The sequence below is a fragment of the Microtus oregoni genome, unplaced genomic scaffold, assembly GCF_018167655.1.
Source record: "Microtus oregoni isolate MIOR12 unplaced genomic scaffold, Mior012 000074F_001, whole genome shotgun sequence".
Classification (NCBI taxonomy): Eukaryota; Metazoa; Chordata; class Mammalia; order Rodentia; family Cricetidae; genus Microtus; species Microtus oregoni.
In genome coordinates this window covers 451,888-466,766 of record NW_024543988.1, presented here as the reverse complement: position 1 = coordinate 466,766, position 14,879 = coordinate 451,888, and the positions used below count along the sequence as shown (strand labels likewise).

Below are 14,879 nucleotides of genomic sequence, written 5' to 3'. Positions count from 1 at the left end.
CAAGTGACCGGATACCAGATGGCCAGCATGGGTTTCTGCACTGCTGCTTCCTTTGCTGGGCTTTGTCAGCCTCTCCTTTCCTGAGTGACAATCAGTGATGTGAACTGTTACTAGGAAACAGGGCCTGAGTCTACGTGATGACTGTGGTATGTTTTCCTGACTCATTCACGAGGCCTCTTTGAGTAATTTTAGCAACATTTTCAGAGCTGTCAGATAAGAATACTGGCTAACATAATGAAATATCTGTCATATAGCCCTTATTCCCAAGACTCAGAGAATGTTGCCGAAGAAGAAGTGCAAAGACTGTAAGTGCCAGTGGTTGGGGGACTACTGCAAAATAGTATCTTCTTGACACAACCATTGAACTCACAAATTCACAATAGTTGTTGCCTGTGCAAGATCAAACCAGTCACCATTCCAGCATGGGTAGGAGAGAGACTCACAAGCTTCCCCCACCCAGCTGAGGAGCTATTGATAGCGCTACTAGATGAGGAATAATCAGTTCTATTTAAGGATGGTTTGTTCACGCTCCAGTGGATGGCCCCATACCCATGCATAGATGGGCAGCATTAATTGTATGAACTCTGTGGTATAAACAGAGGACATGGGGCTCAGCAGCCCCTAACTGCCTATAATTTGAGTCTCTCGGCATCAGATGCCCCCTTCTGTCCTCTGCAGACACTGACATGCAATATACCCTATGCATATTTTTAATTGAAAAAAAAAAAGAGTATATGGGGCCTGGAGAGAAAGCCCAGCAGTTAAGAGCACTTGTTGCTCTTGCAGAGGACCCAGATTCTGTTCCCAGCAGCCACATGGCTGCTCACAAGTATATAATTGTAGTTCCAGAGGCTGTGACACTTCATCTGGCCTCTTTGGATACTGCATACACCTGGTACACATACCTGTATTCAGGCAGAAACACTCATACACCTAAAATAAAAATAAGTATTCTTTAAAAATACAAAGGGGAAATGAGGTTGGGATTCCCTGGAGTTGGAGTTACAGGAAGTTGTGAGCCGCCTGGCATGGGTGCTAGCACAAGCAGTGTGTACTCTTAACCACTGAACTAACTCTCCAGCACCATATTACCTGTTTTTATTTCCTTCCACAAATGTATAGCTAGCCTGGAGAAAAATACTGAAAACTATAGTTTACTTGTTTTGGTAAAAACCCATTTTCCAAATTATTTTCTTTCTGTCATTCTAATAACTCCGTGTGACCTCTGCACTTCCACTACCTTGTCGTAACAAATTGTTGATAAAAAAAAATCAGAGGTTTGCAGCATTGTGAGAGGTAGAGAAACCCTGAGACTGTATGCCTGTCATTGCAGCTTAGACTGTTATCATTATGATAATACTCAGCCTCACCAAGGGTCTGCTGGGCTGCTCAGGCCCTAGTGTTTTCCTGTACACATTATTGAATTGTCTAATTTTCTTAAGTTACATTTTTGTGAGGTTACACTGAATTTATAGGTATTTACTGAGTCTCTATTTCTTCCCCCTAAGGCATCAAGTAGAAATCTCAGGTCAAATTTTTGTGGCAGTGTTTGCACAAATACATTACTATCACCTAAGGAAAAATAAGCATTTTTAAGATATATTTTCATTAGTTCTTTGACAATTTCAATTGACAATTTCAATTTACAATGCATTTTCTTATTAATTCATCAATTCTTAATAGACTGATGCAGCAGAGTCTATTTTCATAGGATTCTCTCTGTCCCTCATGGTCCCTGCACTGCATCTCTTCACCTGGAGCCCTGACACAAAAATGATGTCAAGGTGCCATGTGTAAGCTACTCAGTCCCACACACCTATTCACCTTCCTTGGAGCTGCTCATGCCCTGTAGGTAGAGTAACCTTTAGGTGTATGGTACCGACCCCTTTAAAATACCTCAGGGGAAGACACTGTGATGCATTATTTCCCCAGGACCACATCATCATTCTCCCAAGGAAGATTTGACATCACTACTCTGTCTGCTCAGGTGTGTTCTGTTTGGGCAAGTGCTTAGTGCCTGACCCAGCCACATCTGCCCATGTCTGGTCAGGATTCCATATGTGCAGGGTTCCATTACTAAGCACATTCTTAATTATAATGCCCTGCAGTTTCACTAAATACAAAGTCAGCTGATTGTGCGCTCTCTTGACCCTGAATCTGGCTTCCTTAGTATGGTTTATATCTTAGTCTATGCGGACCTAAAATTTATACCAACTTTTCTCTTTGGGGAAAAACATTTTATCTGGGGTATGTTTAACACACATACGTAATACACACACACTCCTAATTACATTTTTTATTTCTATGATAAGATACCTACCAGTTTAAGAGAGAAAGGGTTTATTTGGCTTACAATTTTGTGATACAGTCCAACACTGAGAAGTCAAGACAAGAACTTGAAGCAGCTAGTCCACAGGAAGAGCAAAGAGAATTTGAATGTGAGCACGTGCTCAGGTTGCTTTTTCTTTATTCCTACACTCAGGACCCTGCCCCACCTGGGTACCACTCACAGTGAGCTGGGATTTCCCTTATGAATTGACACAATAAAGAGACTCCTTCACAGACAGCCATAGGCTACGCTGATCTAGATAGTCTATTATTGAGACTCTCCTCCCAAGCCACTTTAGATTGTGTCAAGTTGACAATTAAAACCAACTGTCACATATATGCACATATGAATACATTTATATTCTATAATATGATGGTAATTGGTCAACCTATAATATGTATGTGATGTTTTAATATATGATAGTAAATGCAAATGCAGTTTAGTATTGTTATCTTGGTCAACCTATAATATATGTGATGTTGTAATATATGATAGTAAATACAAATGCAGTTTAGTATTGTTATCTGTGTCTAACATATTTGTATGTAGTTATTCTGTGTGCACGTGTTTTGGTGGAGATCAACCAGGGCCATAGGTAGGATAGGCCCTGAGCTACAATGAAATTTTTAGATAATCACACAATTACAAAATATAATGTGAATCAGTCATTAATTTCCATCATGTATACAAAAGTATGAACATTATTTAAAAATCATAGGGGTGTAGTTCAGTAGTAGAGCATTTACCTAACATACTCAAGGCCCTGGACCTATCTGTAGCACTCCCCAACACACAAACACACACATACATATATTCAGAAGATAAATACACACAGTATATTCAAAACAGTATTTCTGGTGTTTCTCTAACAGAGGGTGGCTCCCACTTGATAGAGACGAAGACCTCATCGCCGCAAGGTGAGGCTAAGATGAGCATTACCAGCGACGAGGTGAACTTTCTGGTATATCGCTACCTCCAGGAATCAGGTAATAGCTTGTTTTTTCTGAAGGAAGTTCATTGGGCAGAATGGTTAACCACCAGTGCAAACCAGGCTATAGGATCATCAAAAATAACTAAGGACCCCCTTTGTAAGAGTATTAGGGATGAAAGAGTGGTTTGGGGGGCACTTCATTACTGGATTGGAATGTGGGAGAATGATCTTTCTCCTCATGATAGAGGTAAATCAAATTGAAGTTACTATCAAGAGCAGTTGAGCCAAGCCTGATGACAAATGTGCCTTTAATCCTCTCACTTGGGAAACAAAGACAGATGGATCTCTGAGTTCAAGGCCAGCCCAGTCAACATAATGAGTGAGACATGGTCAAAATGTTGCTTCATGGTATATAGTTAGAAGACTAGGCCAAGTGGTAGTGGTGCATGCCTTTAATTGCAGCACTCTGTAGGGAGAGCAGGTGGATCTCTGTAAGTTTGAGGCCAACCTGGTCTACATATTGTGTTGCAGGACAGTTAGGGCTGATGCACAAAGAAACCCAGTCTCACAAAACAAAATAAAAAGACTAGACACATAAGTCTCCTATTGACAAAATAGGCCATGTGGGTAGTAGCAGCAGATATGCTCAGAGAGAGCCTCATGTGGGACAAAATTCTATTTTGTCATGGTCAATGTGATTTCTGTAATGAGAGACTGTAGTTCTCAAGTAAATTATTTTTTAATTCTAACAACTTTAAGATATTTAAGACCTACAAAACAATACTAATGGAAACCCATTCTGATATCTAGCCTGCAGCTTAAGCAACAAGCCACTGGGGGCCAGTAGGTAACCCCCAATGTTCACTTCCCTAATAGAGAAAAGAAGTCCCTGGTGAAGTTGTTGGCAAGTGACTCCTGAGGGCTGTGTGGGGAGTCAGTTCCATGTCTCTCCTTACTTTGACGGCCTGTTGGCAATCTTTAGCATCCTCTGGTTTAAAGCTGCATTACCTTGGTCCTGATGTCTCAATGTATCCACATTTCCTTTTGCAAAGAAAAAGTCATATTGGTTCAGATCACTGGTTCTCAGGCTGTGGGTCATGACCCCAAGTAGCCCTTTTACAGTGGTCGCCTACCTAAGACTATCAGAAAACACAGATATTTACATTATGATTCATAACAGTGGCAAAATTACAGTTATGAAATACCAATGGAATAATTTTATGGTTGGGGGATCACCACAGCATTAGGAACTATATTTCTATTTGTTTTTTATTTATTTTGTTTTTTCCGTGTAACAATCTTAGCTGTCCTGGAACTAGCTCTTGTAGACCAGGCTGGCCTTGAACTCACGGAGATCTGCCTGCCTCTGCCTCCAAATCCTGGGATTAAAGGAGTACGCCACCACCGCCCAGTGAGGAACTGTATTAAAGGGTCACAGCATTAGCAAGGTTGAGAACCACTACTCTAGGATCTCAGCACACTTGTGTTTAATAAATTATACCCACAATGAACCTATTTTCAAATGGTCACACTCGAGATATATTGTGTTCCCACCTTCCAGAGTTACATGTGTAGTTAGATTTCTTCTATACCTCAAGCAAAGCAAATTAAAGGGGAAGTGGTTTCTCTGTCTTCAGAAGCCTTAGTCCATTTTTGCTTTTTTTCGGGTGCTTTTAGGACTGTTTGTGGGAGAACATCTAAATGGGAGTATATGGCATGGCAAAGTAGCTTACCTCATGATGACCAGGAAGCAAAGAGAAAAAAATGGGAAGGTTAGGGGAGTCACTAGTGCCCCCTTTAAATGTCACACCTGATGACCTGATTTCTCCCACTTCTTAAAGGCCCCATCACCACCCAATTTTGCCACTGGTTGTCACTCTAACCTTTAGCATATGGGCCTTTGGGTACACATCACAGCTAAACTATAGTACCCTTCTCAGTTATATAGTTAATTTCCCTTAAACCTATCTTAAGTTGAAAATGCAAGTCAGAGTACATTTAAGGGCTGAAGAGATGGTCCAGTAGGTAAAGTGCTTGCTTTGCAAGGGTGTGGATCTGTGTTCCTTTCCCCAACACCCATGTAATAGCCAAGCTTTGCCATCAAAGGCTAGTTTTACTCACACATCAGCACCATTCTTCCTTTCTCCTGCGTTTCCTATTCCCCCTGCCTGCTCAACCCTCATTCAGAAGCTGAGCTTCCATTCTGCAGCCCCTTAGTGCACACAGTTCCATGTTCACATCTCCAGCCCACACCCCTCTCCCTACTTTACTCTCACTTACCTCTGCTTCCCTCTAACTGCAGGATTTTCCCACTCCGCCTTCACGTTTGGGATCGAAAGCCACATTAGCCAGTCCAACATCAATGGGACACTAGTGCCGCCGGCTGCCCTCATCTCCATTCTTCAGAAGGGACTGCAGTATGTGGAGGCGGAGATCAGTATCAATGAGGTATGTTCATTCCTGAGAATGTGGCAGAGTTCCAGGACCCCCCACCCCCACCCCCCAGCAGATCTCTGGAGAATGTGTGGTTCTACTACATGGGTCTGGCATGCATTCATTCTAAGGTACCTGGGAAAAAGTGGAGGCTACAGAGAGGCCACTGCACCATCAGCAAGATTTGGGTGCCCCCTTGTGTAGGTTTGCAGAATCACAAGGTGTTGACTAATGAAAACAATCAATTCATTCTTTTATATACTTTGGCCCAGCATATGCATGGGCAGGCAAGCTCTCTTTCTGATTTTCCAGGGCACACTGGCCAAAGAGAGCTCACTGAATACTCATGAAGAGTCTGTATTTTGTGTGAAACTGACAGGGGACATAACCAAAGGGAAATTTGACCAGCAATTTTTCTTGACACTCTACCCATTTCTCCTGTTCTTACATTTTCTCGCTGTCACCATCCTTCTTTGATGTTCCCTGACTAAGCCTTGGAGTAAGTGATATAGATGTCTGATTTAGAGCTGCACATTCAGTGATCATTTATTTTCAGCACTTTTACCAGTACAAGTTTCTATAGTGAGTATTACCCACTGCAAAGCTAAGAACAGCACTAATCTATGATCTTAAACATAAATATTTAGAATTTGATAAGCACATCATGTCCATTTAGCAAAAGCATAACAGTACCTTCTCCAGCCACAGGCTTTTGGCCAGGTTTACAGTAGCAGATACGAATTCTGACTTGTGAAGCAGGTCTCAAATCCAATCAGAAAACAGTTAACTACCCTTATAACAGTCGGGCCACTGTTGTAACAGTGGACACATCTTGCCTGGCAGGTTGGTGGTATAAAGCGTGTGGGGTTCATAGCTGAGTAGCAATTCTTTCTCTGAAGTTTTCATAGTACCTTCTAGCCCTATGAAAGATACCCTATCCATCTCAGTTCCCGCTTGATTTGTGTCTTGCTTCTTAAAGACCAGTAACTAGTTCTGGTGGGAAATGGACAGCAGTAGCAATAAATAGCCTGTATTATTTTGGTTTTTAGGGCCTACCAAACCAGCAACCTATAAAGAGCACACCTTTGGCAGCTTTTTAAAAATACTTTGGCTTCTTGGAGCAGCTTTAGCTATGCACGTAGGATACCTCAGCTCATACTTTATTTTAACTTACAAAAGAGCAAGTTTCCTTATTACTTTTTCATACATACTTTGATTGACCTGCTCTAACACATACCACCTATCTCCTTCTCTCCACCCTTAGTCCACCCTTAGAAATATCTTGCCCAGGCTTTCTTTCTGTATTCTCTTTTAACTTTAAAAATTGTCCTTCAGAACACAAAAGTAATGTCTGATTTCTATTTCTCTCATCTTCCAAGAGGTTTTTGTTTATCTGTGGGTAGATAATCTTCGTCACATTTCCAGGCATTAAAAAAAAAAACCCCAAGAATATGTTTTAAATGTGGCAGTATTGACAGTGACCTCTTTTTTAAATTCATCAGTTAATTTGTGTTTTATGTGTATGTGTGTTTTGCCTGTATCCATGTCTGTATACCACAGTGGGTTTCTGGTGTCTGCAACAGCCAGAAGGGGCATGGGGTTGCCTGAAATGGACATTACAGATACTTGTGAGCTACCATGTGGGTGCTGGGACCTGAACCCAGGACATCTAGAAGAGCAGTTAGTTCTCTCACCGACTGAGACATCTCCCCAGTCACTTGTTTGCTGAGGCTCTCCATGAAAGAGGAAAGTAATATGGACGGATCAAGACTGATCAGCCTGGGCCACTTAATGGCCAGAATCCAGGGCTAAGAGACTAATGGGTGATATTATACCATGTTGTATTATTTTCCTTATTTTTCACATTGTATTATAATTTAAAAACAAAAGCAAACCAAAAAACCCACCAGGGGCGATGTGTTGTTTAGATGGTATTCAACCAAAACTTGTGCCTCTCCGTTTCTGGGATAATTGAAGTTCAGAGCATATGGGAACATGGTTTCTCATCCAGCAGACAGCCTGGAGTTATGTGGAGATTCCTGATTCAAATACCTGGAATGTTTCCTGAGGGAGGAACTTCTGTGTTTTTAAGGATGTGTGGAAATGTTTGTGTAATGGTAGGAACTACACAAAGTACAGTAAAACGTATGCATTAGGATCAAGTGAATCTGTTGTCTGGTGTATCGTGGTGCTATTTCATCTCTATGCAGAGACCAGAGAGTCATTGTCGAGCACATCCAGTGCTTATTAAATCAGATGGACTAGGAAGCCTATTGTGAGTAGTACAGTTAGTTATCTTCATATTGGGCTCATTGCTCCTTCATTGTTAATGGTGGCCATTGAGAGATGCTCACTCTGGTGGGAGCATCCAGTCAGGGTTCTGTGGCAGTAGTGCTTAGAGGAAGGATTTACAGTGCACCTTAGGATGGTGAGCAGCATGCCATGCTTTGCCCACTAGGTGGCAAGATAAACCCATGCTCCCACTGTTGCAATGACTGAAAATGGCTCACCCACATTGAGACATATCCTTCAAGTAGGTAGTCCTACCCTACTGGTTAAATAGTCATTGATGGTAGTAGGTTTTATCATAGGATAAAAGGAATACTGTTCAGATGTCCTTAATGCCAAAATTTGGCTTGACATCTATCAAATCTCCACTAAGGATGATCTTCACTGCTAACTGTCCATGAATAGTCCTCCTCATCCTCTTCCCTGTTCCTCTTTGCTCTCGAACCCTGTCCCACCACAAAAATTATTTGCACCTATTCCTAGTTCATGCCAACTTCTCTGGTCCATGGTAGCTGATGGGTAGCCCTTGTCTTGCTTTCCTAGGATGGCACGGTATTTGATGGGCGTCCCATTGAGTCCCTATCGTTGATTGATGCTGTGATGCCTGATGTGGTACAGACAAGACAGCAAGCCTTTCGGGAGAAGCTCGCTCAGCAGCAAGCCAGTGCAGCGGCTGCAGCAGCGGCGGCTGCCGCAGCCACAGCCACAACCACAGCAGCTACAACACCAGCAGCTGCTGCCCAGCAGAACCCACCAAAGAATGGAGAAGCCACCGTGAATGGGGAAGAGAATGGAGCCCTTGCAATAAGTAAGTGGAGAGTTATCTGACCTTCAAGAGACATGGTTGTGTTTTTCTTTGTTTTTCCTCGTGAATCTGTATATAGCTAAAGGAAACTTTAAAGTGCTGACCACTGCCAGTCTGTTAAATTGCTTTCTCATCTTTGCTTCTGATCTGTCCACAAGATCTCCATCTTCTACAACTTCATTCATATCCCTTGGTTTTAGAAAATATTGCTCCTCTGTGAGTATCCACTTTACAAGGGGAGCTTCTATAAGTCACCCAACATAAAAGTGTGTCATTTGTAGTAACCTTCAATCCCAGCTTCCCACTGGTGTCCCATACTAAGGGATAAATTGTACTGTCAGAACAGGTGGGGTGACGTCTACATCAGCCCTGCACCTGGACAGAGCAGGGGTGAACACATGTCTTAATGCATACTGGCAACTTACAACAGAGAAGGTATGTTCTGTGTGCACCCACAGCTCTGGTGGCTGTTCATGGTGCTTTCTGAAGGCATACCCCTGCTGCCACCTACTGAGGTTTCTGATTTGCACACCGTTCCTTGGGCTTGGTGCACCTGGGGTGCAGACCACAAGATTCACGGTCTGCTTTTGTGTTACTACTGCAAGGTAGCTTCTCCTTTCTGCTGCTACAGTGGCGGGCTATGTTCAGAGGGACAACATTCAGGAGTGGTTCTCTTTCTTCAACAAGAGTTTGGAGCAGTGCACTCAGGCCCATCAGTCCTCCAGGACTAGTACTCTGTCTGGTGGAGCCAAATCATTGGCCTTCTTGCATGATTCTTTTGAGAGTAGCAGTGCGAGTTCACTTTGTGTTCCTGTAATGACATATCTGAGGCAACTCGTTTAGAAGGAGAAAAGACTCGGGTCAGCTCACAGGCAATGCTTATACATGGCCGTGACCATGGTGAACGTGGAGGCAGAAACACAAGGTAGAAGAGCATCATGGGAGACAAAGAAGTCAGAGCATCCTAGAAATGGCTACTAGTGACTTTCCACTAGACACCACCTGCTGTTGTATCTACATGTGGACACCAAGTTTCCAGCACACGATCACTTTGGGAACAAATACACAGCATATCACTCTCTAAACAGAAACACAGACTGTAGACCAAACTACAGAAATGTCCACTTTTGCAGTCATTCGATGTATTGTGATTTTGGTACATAAAAACAAAGTAGTTTTAAAACAGTAGTGTCTAAGGATGCAATTTTTTAGTGGGTTGGTGAGCCATGTATGTTTTCATGTTTGCTTGACAGATAATCATTCAAAACCAATGGAAATAGATGGGGAGGTTGAAATTCCATCAAGCAAAGCGACGGTCCTTCGAGGCCATGAGTCTGAGGTGTTCATTTGTGCCTGGAATCCTGTTAGTGACCTACTTGCTTCTGGGTAAGAATTTGGAACAGGAATGCACCTTGGTCTGGAGGATGTGAGAGGGCTTTCTGGCACAGTTCCTTGAGGAAAGCACACGTTTGTCTTATCTTCCTAATGTGTACAGATTGAGGAACAGGCTGTTTTGTGCACCTTCTACTGTGGTGAAGCCAGTGGTTCAGCTGTTTCTCTGTGGGGTGGGGAGCAAGGCAGACACATCTCAAGTCAGTAAGCAGAAGAGGGGGATGAGGATGAAAATTGAGCAAGAGGGGTGGAGAAGACAGAGCACATTAGTCCCATTTGAACCAGAACTTAATACTTCATGTTGGTTTTGCAGATCTGGAGACTCCACTGCAAGGATATGGAACCTGAATGAGAACAGCAACGGGGGCTCCACACAGCTCGTGCTAAGGCACTGTATACGCGAAGGTGGACACGACGTTCCCAGTAATAAGGATGTCACCTCACTGGACTGGAACGTAAGCAGCTTCTGCAGTTCATGTATTAAATGATTACACAGCTACCCTCCTGATGAAGCATATGCAAAGAAGCAGACAGTTCTGTCTCAGCTCCCACCCTGGGTTGCTGGTATCAGGGGCTCATGATCAGGTCCTACTGGGCAGATAGCAGTCTGGGAATGGGAAATTCTTCCCATCATCGTGAGCATGTGTTGCCTGTGAGAGGGCTGACTTTTTCACACAGCTCCATGTGGAAAGGAGGCCCAGGAAAGTACCCAGATACTAATGTGCTTTGTCTTTTTTCTGTCCCCCAGACCGATGGAACACTGTTGGCCACAGGTTCCTATGATGGTTTTGCAAGAATATGGACAGAAGATGGTACGTTCCTCATCCCTCTTGTGTTAAGTAAGGTGGACTTTATGAGTGAACAGTTGGTGACTGTGAAGTCGTCATCTCTGTGTTTTCCCATCTCAGGTAACCTAGCCAGCACCTTAGGTCAGCATAAAGGCCCCATCTTTGCCTTGAAGTGGAACAAAAAGGGGAATTATATTTTGAGTGCTGGTGTAGATAAGGTGAGTATCAACTTTTAATGCATCCCTTTTAGCTATGGATCTGGATTTATTTTTAGCCTGTTAACTCATTTAGGTTCAGATTTCTCTGGTTTGATCTTACTGCTGACTTTGAACAAAATATCACCTCATAATACATTTACTTTTGTAGACCTTCATTCAGAATGTGCTCTCAGCCCAGTGATAAAAAGAAGAAAAAAAAATCTCCAAATGTTGTATTAATCTAGGCGGCAGTAAAATGGAGTTTATTAATCCAGGAAGCAGTTTCTGTGTTGACTTTCATCCACTAAACAGTTCGTAATCACAGACTCTTTTTCCTTCCCTTGGCTAAACCTTTCCTCACCTGATAAACCACTGCTTCCCATTATAGATGGCAGAATTCTCTGAGACCCAATACAGGATCATACTTCGTAGAAACTCATGAGACTGATTTAGAGTTTGATTTCTCAGTCCATACTTTGAATTTATGGCGGTTCCCCCAGTTTATAGAGTGATGGGGGATTGTTGAAGATGTTCATTCTTGTGGCAGTCCTTTGGAACAATGTCCAAAGGATATGCGGGTGTGCCTTCTGAACTGGTACTTAATGGTTTTCTAGGTTTGAAAGCTGAGGGGAAATTCCCATCAGTTTTGGTAGATTTCCCACATATTGGTGAAGGCTACTGTGTACTAGTTACTTTCATTAATGTGACATTCACATTATTGAGTGTGGAATGCACAGTGTACATCATAGACTTAGGTCAGAAATACAGAAATGACAAGTATAAATATTTTACATTCTTGCATGTATAAATGATATCAGTTTGGCTATACACAGGGATAAAATAAAATATGTTGTTAAATTAATTTCTTAGAAGGAAAGGGGGTTGGTTGTGTTTTCTATTACAAGACATTCTAGATAATTCTTTGAGAAGAATAGTAACTGACTTTTCCCTCTGTTTGCGGAGCACAGACAACAATAATTTGGGATGCCCACACAGGAGAAGCCAAACAGCAGTTTCCTTTTCATTCAGGTAGGTTTGTTGTTGGGGCTCTACAGAGGCACTCCCAAGAGTTTCTTCTTCTTCTTTTTTTTTATTTAAGCTTGCATAGTATTGTATAAGAGCAGAAACATGTCAAGAACCTTGGGACTAATGTGAAACAAAGTATTGGCAATAACAAAATTGGTGTTCTGGTCAAAAAATAACTGCTACCTCCCTTTTACACGTAACTGGGCCTGTCCCTGTGTTTTTTGTTTTTTGTTTTGTTTTGTTTTTCTCTTTCATAAAAAGGTGGGGTCTCTCTGCAGAGGCATCTTAATGCTTGTAAATTGGAAGGAAAGTGTCTTTAAGGTCTATGAAAGATGGTTTTCATGGTTTCTTTCTCTTGTCTCTTGCCCTGTAGCACCTGCCTTGGATGTGGACTGGCAAAACAACACTACCTTTGCCTCATGCAGCACAGACATGTGCATTCATGTGTGCAGGCTTAGCTGTGACCGCCCAGTCAAAACCTTCCAAGGACATACTGTAAGTAGCAGTTCTGATTCTCAGAGTTGGGAGTTGTAAAAGTGTGATGTAGAAGCCATCTTTTCAGTGAGTGCATTAAAAGTTAACTGCACAGGGGAGACCACTTGATCTACCATGCTTTGTTGCTTAGAGCCACAGTGCCTGCCCTGAGTGATGGAATTAACCCAGCTGAAGTGTCAGTGGTCCTGGGAATACCTCAGAGTGGCGTTCTGCTAACCTCTGTTTTATCCTGAAGCTGTTTCTCTTCTGACTCCAGTCTGTTTCCCAGCTTTTAATAGGGGTACCCATTTTATGTCTGATTTCTGTTTCCCTGCTTAGAATTTACTTCTCTCATACCCTTCCGCCTGGTTCCATAAATGATTCTCACTGATGCTGAGTGCTGTGAGCACTCCTAGTGCTCCACCTATTTGGGTCCTGAAACTGTTACTTCCTAAGACTGTGTGCAGGTTCTAGAAGTTTGACTTGAGATGGAAAAGGACAGCAAGAAAGAAAGCTCTACTCCCAGGAAGGAAGCATGGAGAGTTCCCATGGGGAATTGCAGATGGATCAGCTAGAGACAGACAGGTCATGTAGAGATCTGCCTGTGAGTTTTCTCTACAGCTACAGTTAGTTGGAGACATACACATTGTCACATTAACCTTCTACACTGCTGTGGCTCACACCCTTCCTCTCCCCAGCTTCTTCCAATTTCACACCCTTCAAAACTTGGTGTTCTTACAAAGGGGATCAACCACAACATTTTGAAGTATGAAATTATTTAGAAAACAGTCTGGTGTGTGAAGCTGTTTGTTAGGACAAGACAGCTGGCTCGGTAGAGGAGGCAGTTAATGGCAGTAGTGTTCCCAAAACCCCTCTAAAGAGACCCCCTAGACAATAAATTCCACTATCTTTCCCTCTGCCCCTTGCTCTGTATGCTGTTCCTGTCTGTATGGTGGAGCTGCAGGTGGCCCTTTATATAACCACATCCCCTTCTTCCTTCTGTACCAGAAGCCTTTCTCCTCTAGTCTTGGGGTTTCTGGTACTCAGAAACAAAGAAAACCTGACAGTTTCCTTGTTGTATGGTCCCAAAATTCAGCTTGATGAACCAGTGGGTTTTAGAGGGGTTACTTACAGAAGTAGAAATGTCTCAAAGACAGCTGCACCATCAAAGATCACTTCAGTATGGGTGATAACCTGTTGAAAGCTGAAAACCTGGAGCTCAGTGTAACAACCATTAGACTCTCCCTTTCTGTGTAGCTTGATCAGTCAAGTAGCCTGTCTTTGTTTCTTCTAGGAAGTTCAGCTGACCTCTGCTGCTTCCAGGGACCTATGTTTGTCTGAGAGTGACTCAGCAGTTTTTTTTTTTTATTTTTGCGCATATATACACTCTTGTGATTGGAGTTGATGGGTTGGTGGATCTGGTTAGTTTTAGGGATTTCTTGGAGGTTTTTTGAGTTGCTCATTTCCTGTCTTAATGAGCTTCCCTGTAGTATTTCATCTTACTTACAACTTCCTGAAAACATCCTGTCTTAAGAAGTTTCCCTTCGAAGTGGAAGTTTTTAACCTCAGAGGAAAAATGGCTACACAACACGAATCCACAAGACAATGGATTTTATTTCTCAGTGCCTTTTCTTGACTGGGTGTAGTTTCCCTGTACATAGGAATTGCTTGTGTGTATCTTTGTGCATTTGGATGGCACCGAAACCTTTGTCTACCTTTACCTTCTATCCAACAAGTTACAGGTCTTTCAACAGTATGATGAAGAGGAGCTGTTATATTAAAAGCACAGAAAGTGATGATCAAAGTTCACTTTTAAAAACAAAACAGTTTTAACCCAGTGGTGGTAGTGCTGCACACCTTTAATCCCAGTACTCAGGAGACAGAGGTAGGCGGATCTCTTGAGTTCAAGGCTAGCCTGGTCTACAGAATGAGTTTCAGTACAGCCAGGGCTACATGGAGAAGCCCTGTCTCAAAAAGCCAAGTAATGAATGAATGAATCAAACAAACTAGCTTTAGCTCTGCTTGATGTTTATTAGAACCTGTAGTTCTAATTAATACTCAGAAGGATGACAAAATAGTTCCAGACCATCATGGGATACATAAGGAGCTCCTGGCTAGCCTGTTCTGCATCATGAGACTCTGTCTCGAAGCAATAAATGATTTAGTTAGCTGTGCTTATTGTATGCAAATTCTTCATTTGGCTTTCTTAATAAGG

At 42.5% G+C, this 14,879-nt stretch overlaps 1 protein-coding gene across 17 annotated transcripts in view; it reads left to right on the top strand.

Moving 5' to 3' along the window:
* Positions 1–14,879, top strand: part of Tbl1x (transducin beta like 1 X-linked) — a 187,136-nt gene that overhangs the window by 163,838 nt on the left and 8,419 nt on the right. For 16 of the 17 annotated variants that reach the window (XM_041642351.1, XM_041642350.1, XM_041642353.1 and 13 more), the window contains 9 exons: positions 3,202–3,315; positions 5,563–5,708; positions 8,526–8,790; positions 10,041–10,173; positions 10,493–10,634; positions 10,928–10,991; positions 11,088–11,185; positions 12,133–12,193; positions 12,564–12,685. In XM_041642351.1, the coding sequence (XP_041498285.1) occupies positions 3,202–3,315; positions 5,563–5,708; positions 8,526–8,790; positions 10,041–10,173; positions 10,493–10,634; positions 10,928–10,991; positions 11,088–11,185; positions 12,133–12,193; positions 12,564–12,685 (1,145 nt within the window). Of the gene's footprint in view, positions 1–18; positions 147–3,201; positions 3,316–5,562; positions 5,709–8,525; positions 8,791–10,040; positions 10,174–10,492; positions 10,635–10,927; positions 10,992–11,087; positions 11,186–12,132; positions 12,194–12,563; positions 12,686–14,879 lie in introns of those variants that run through there. The other variant, XM_041642361.1, reaches the window with a different exon arrangement.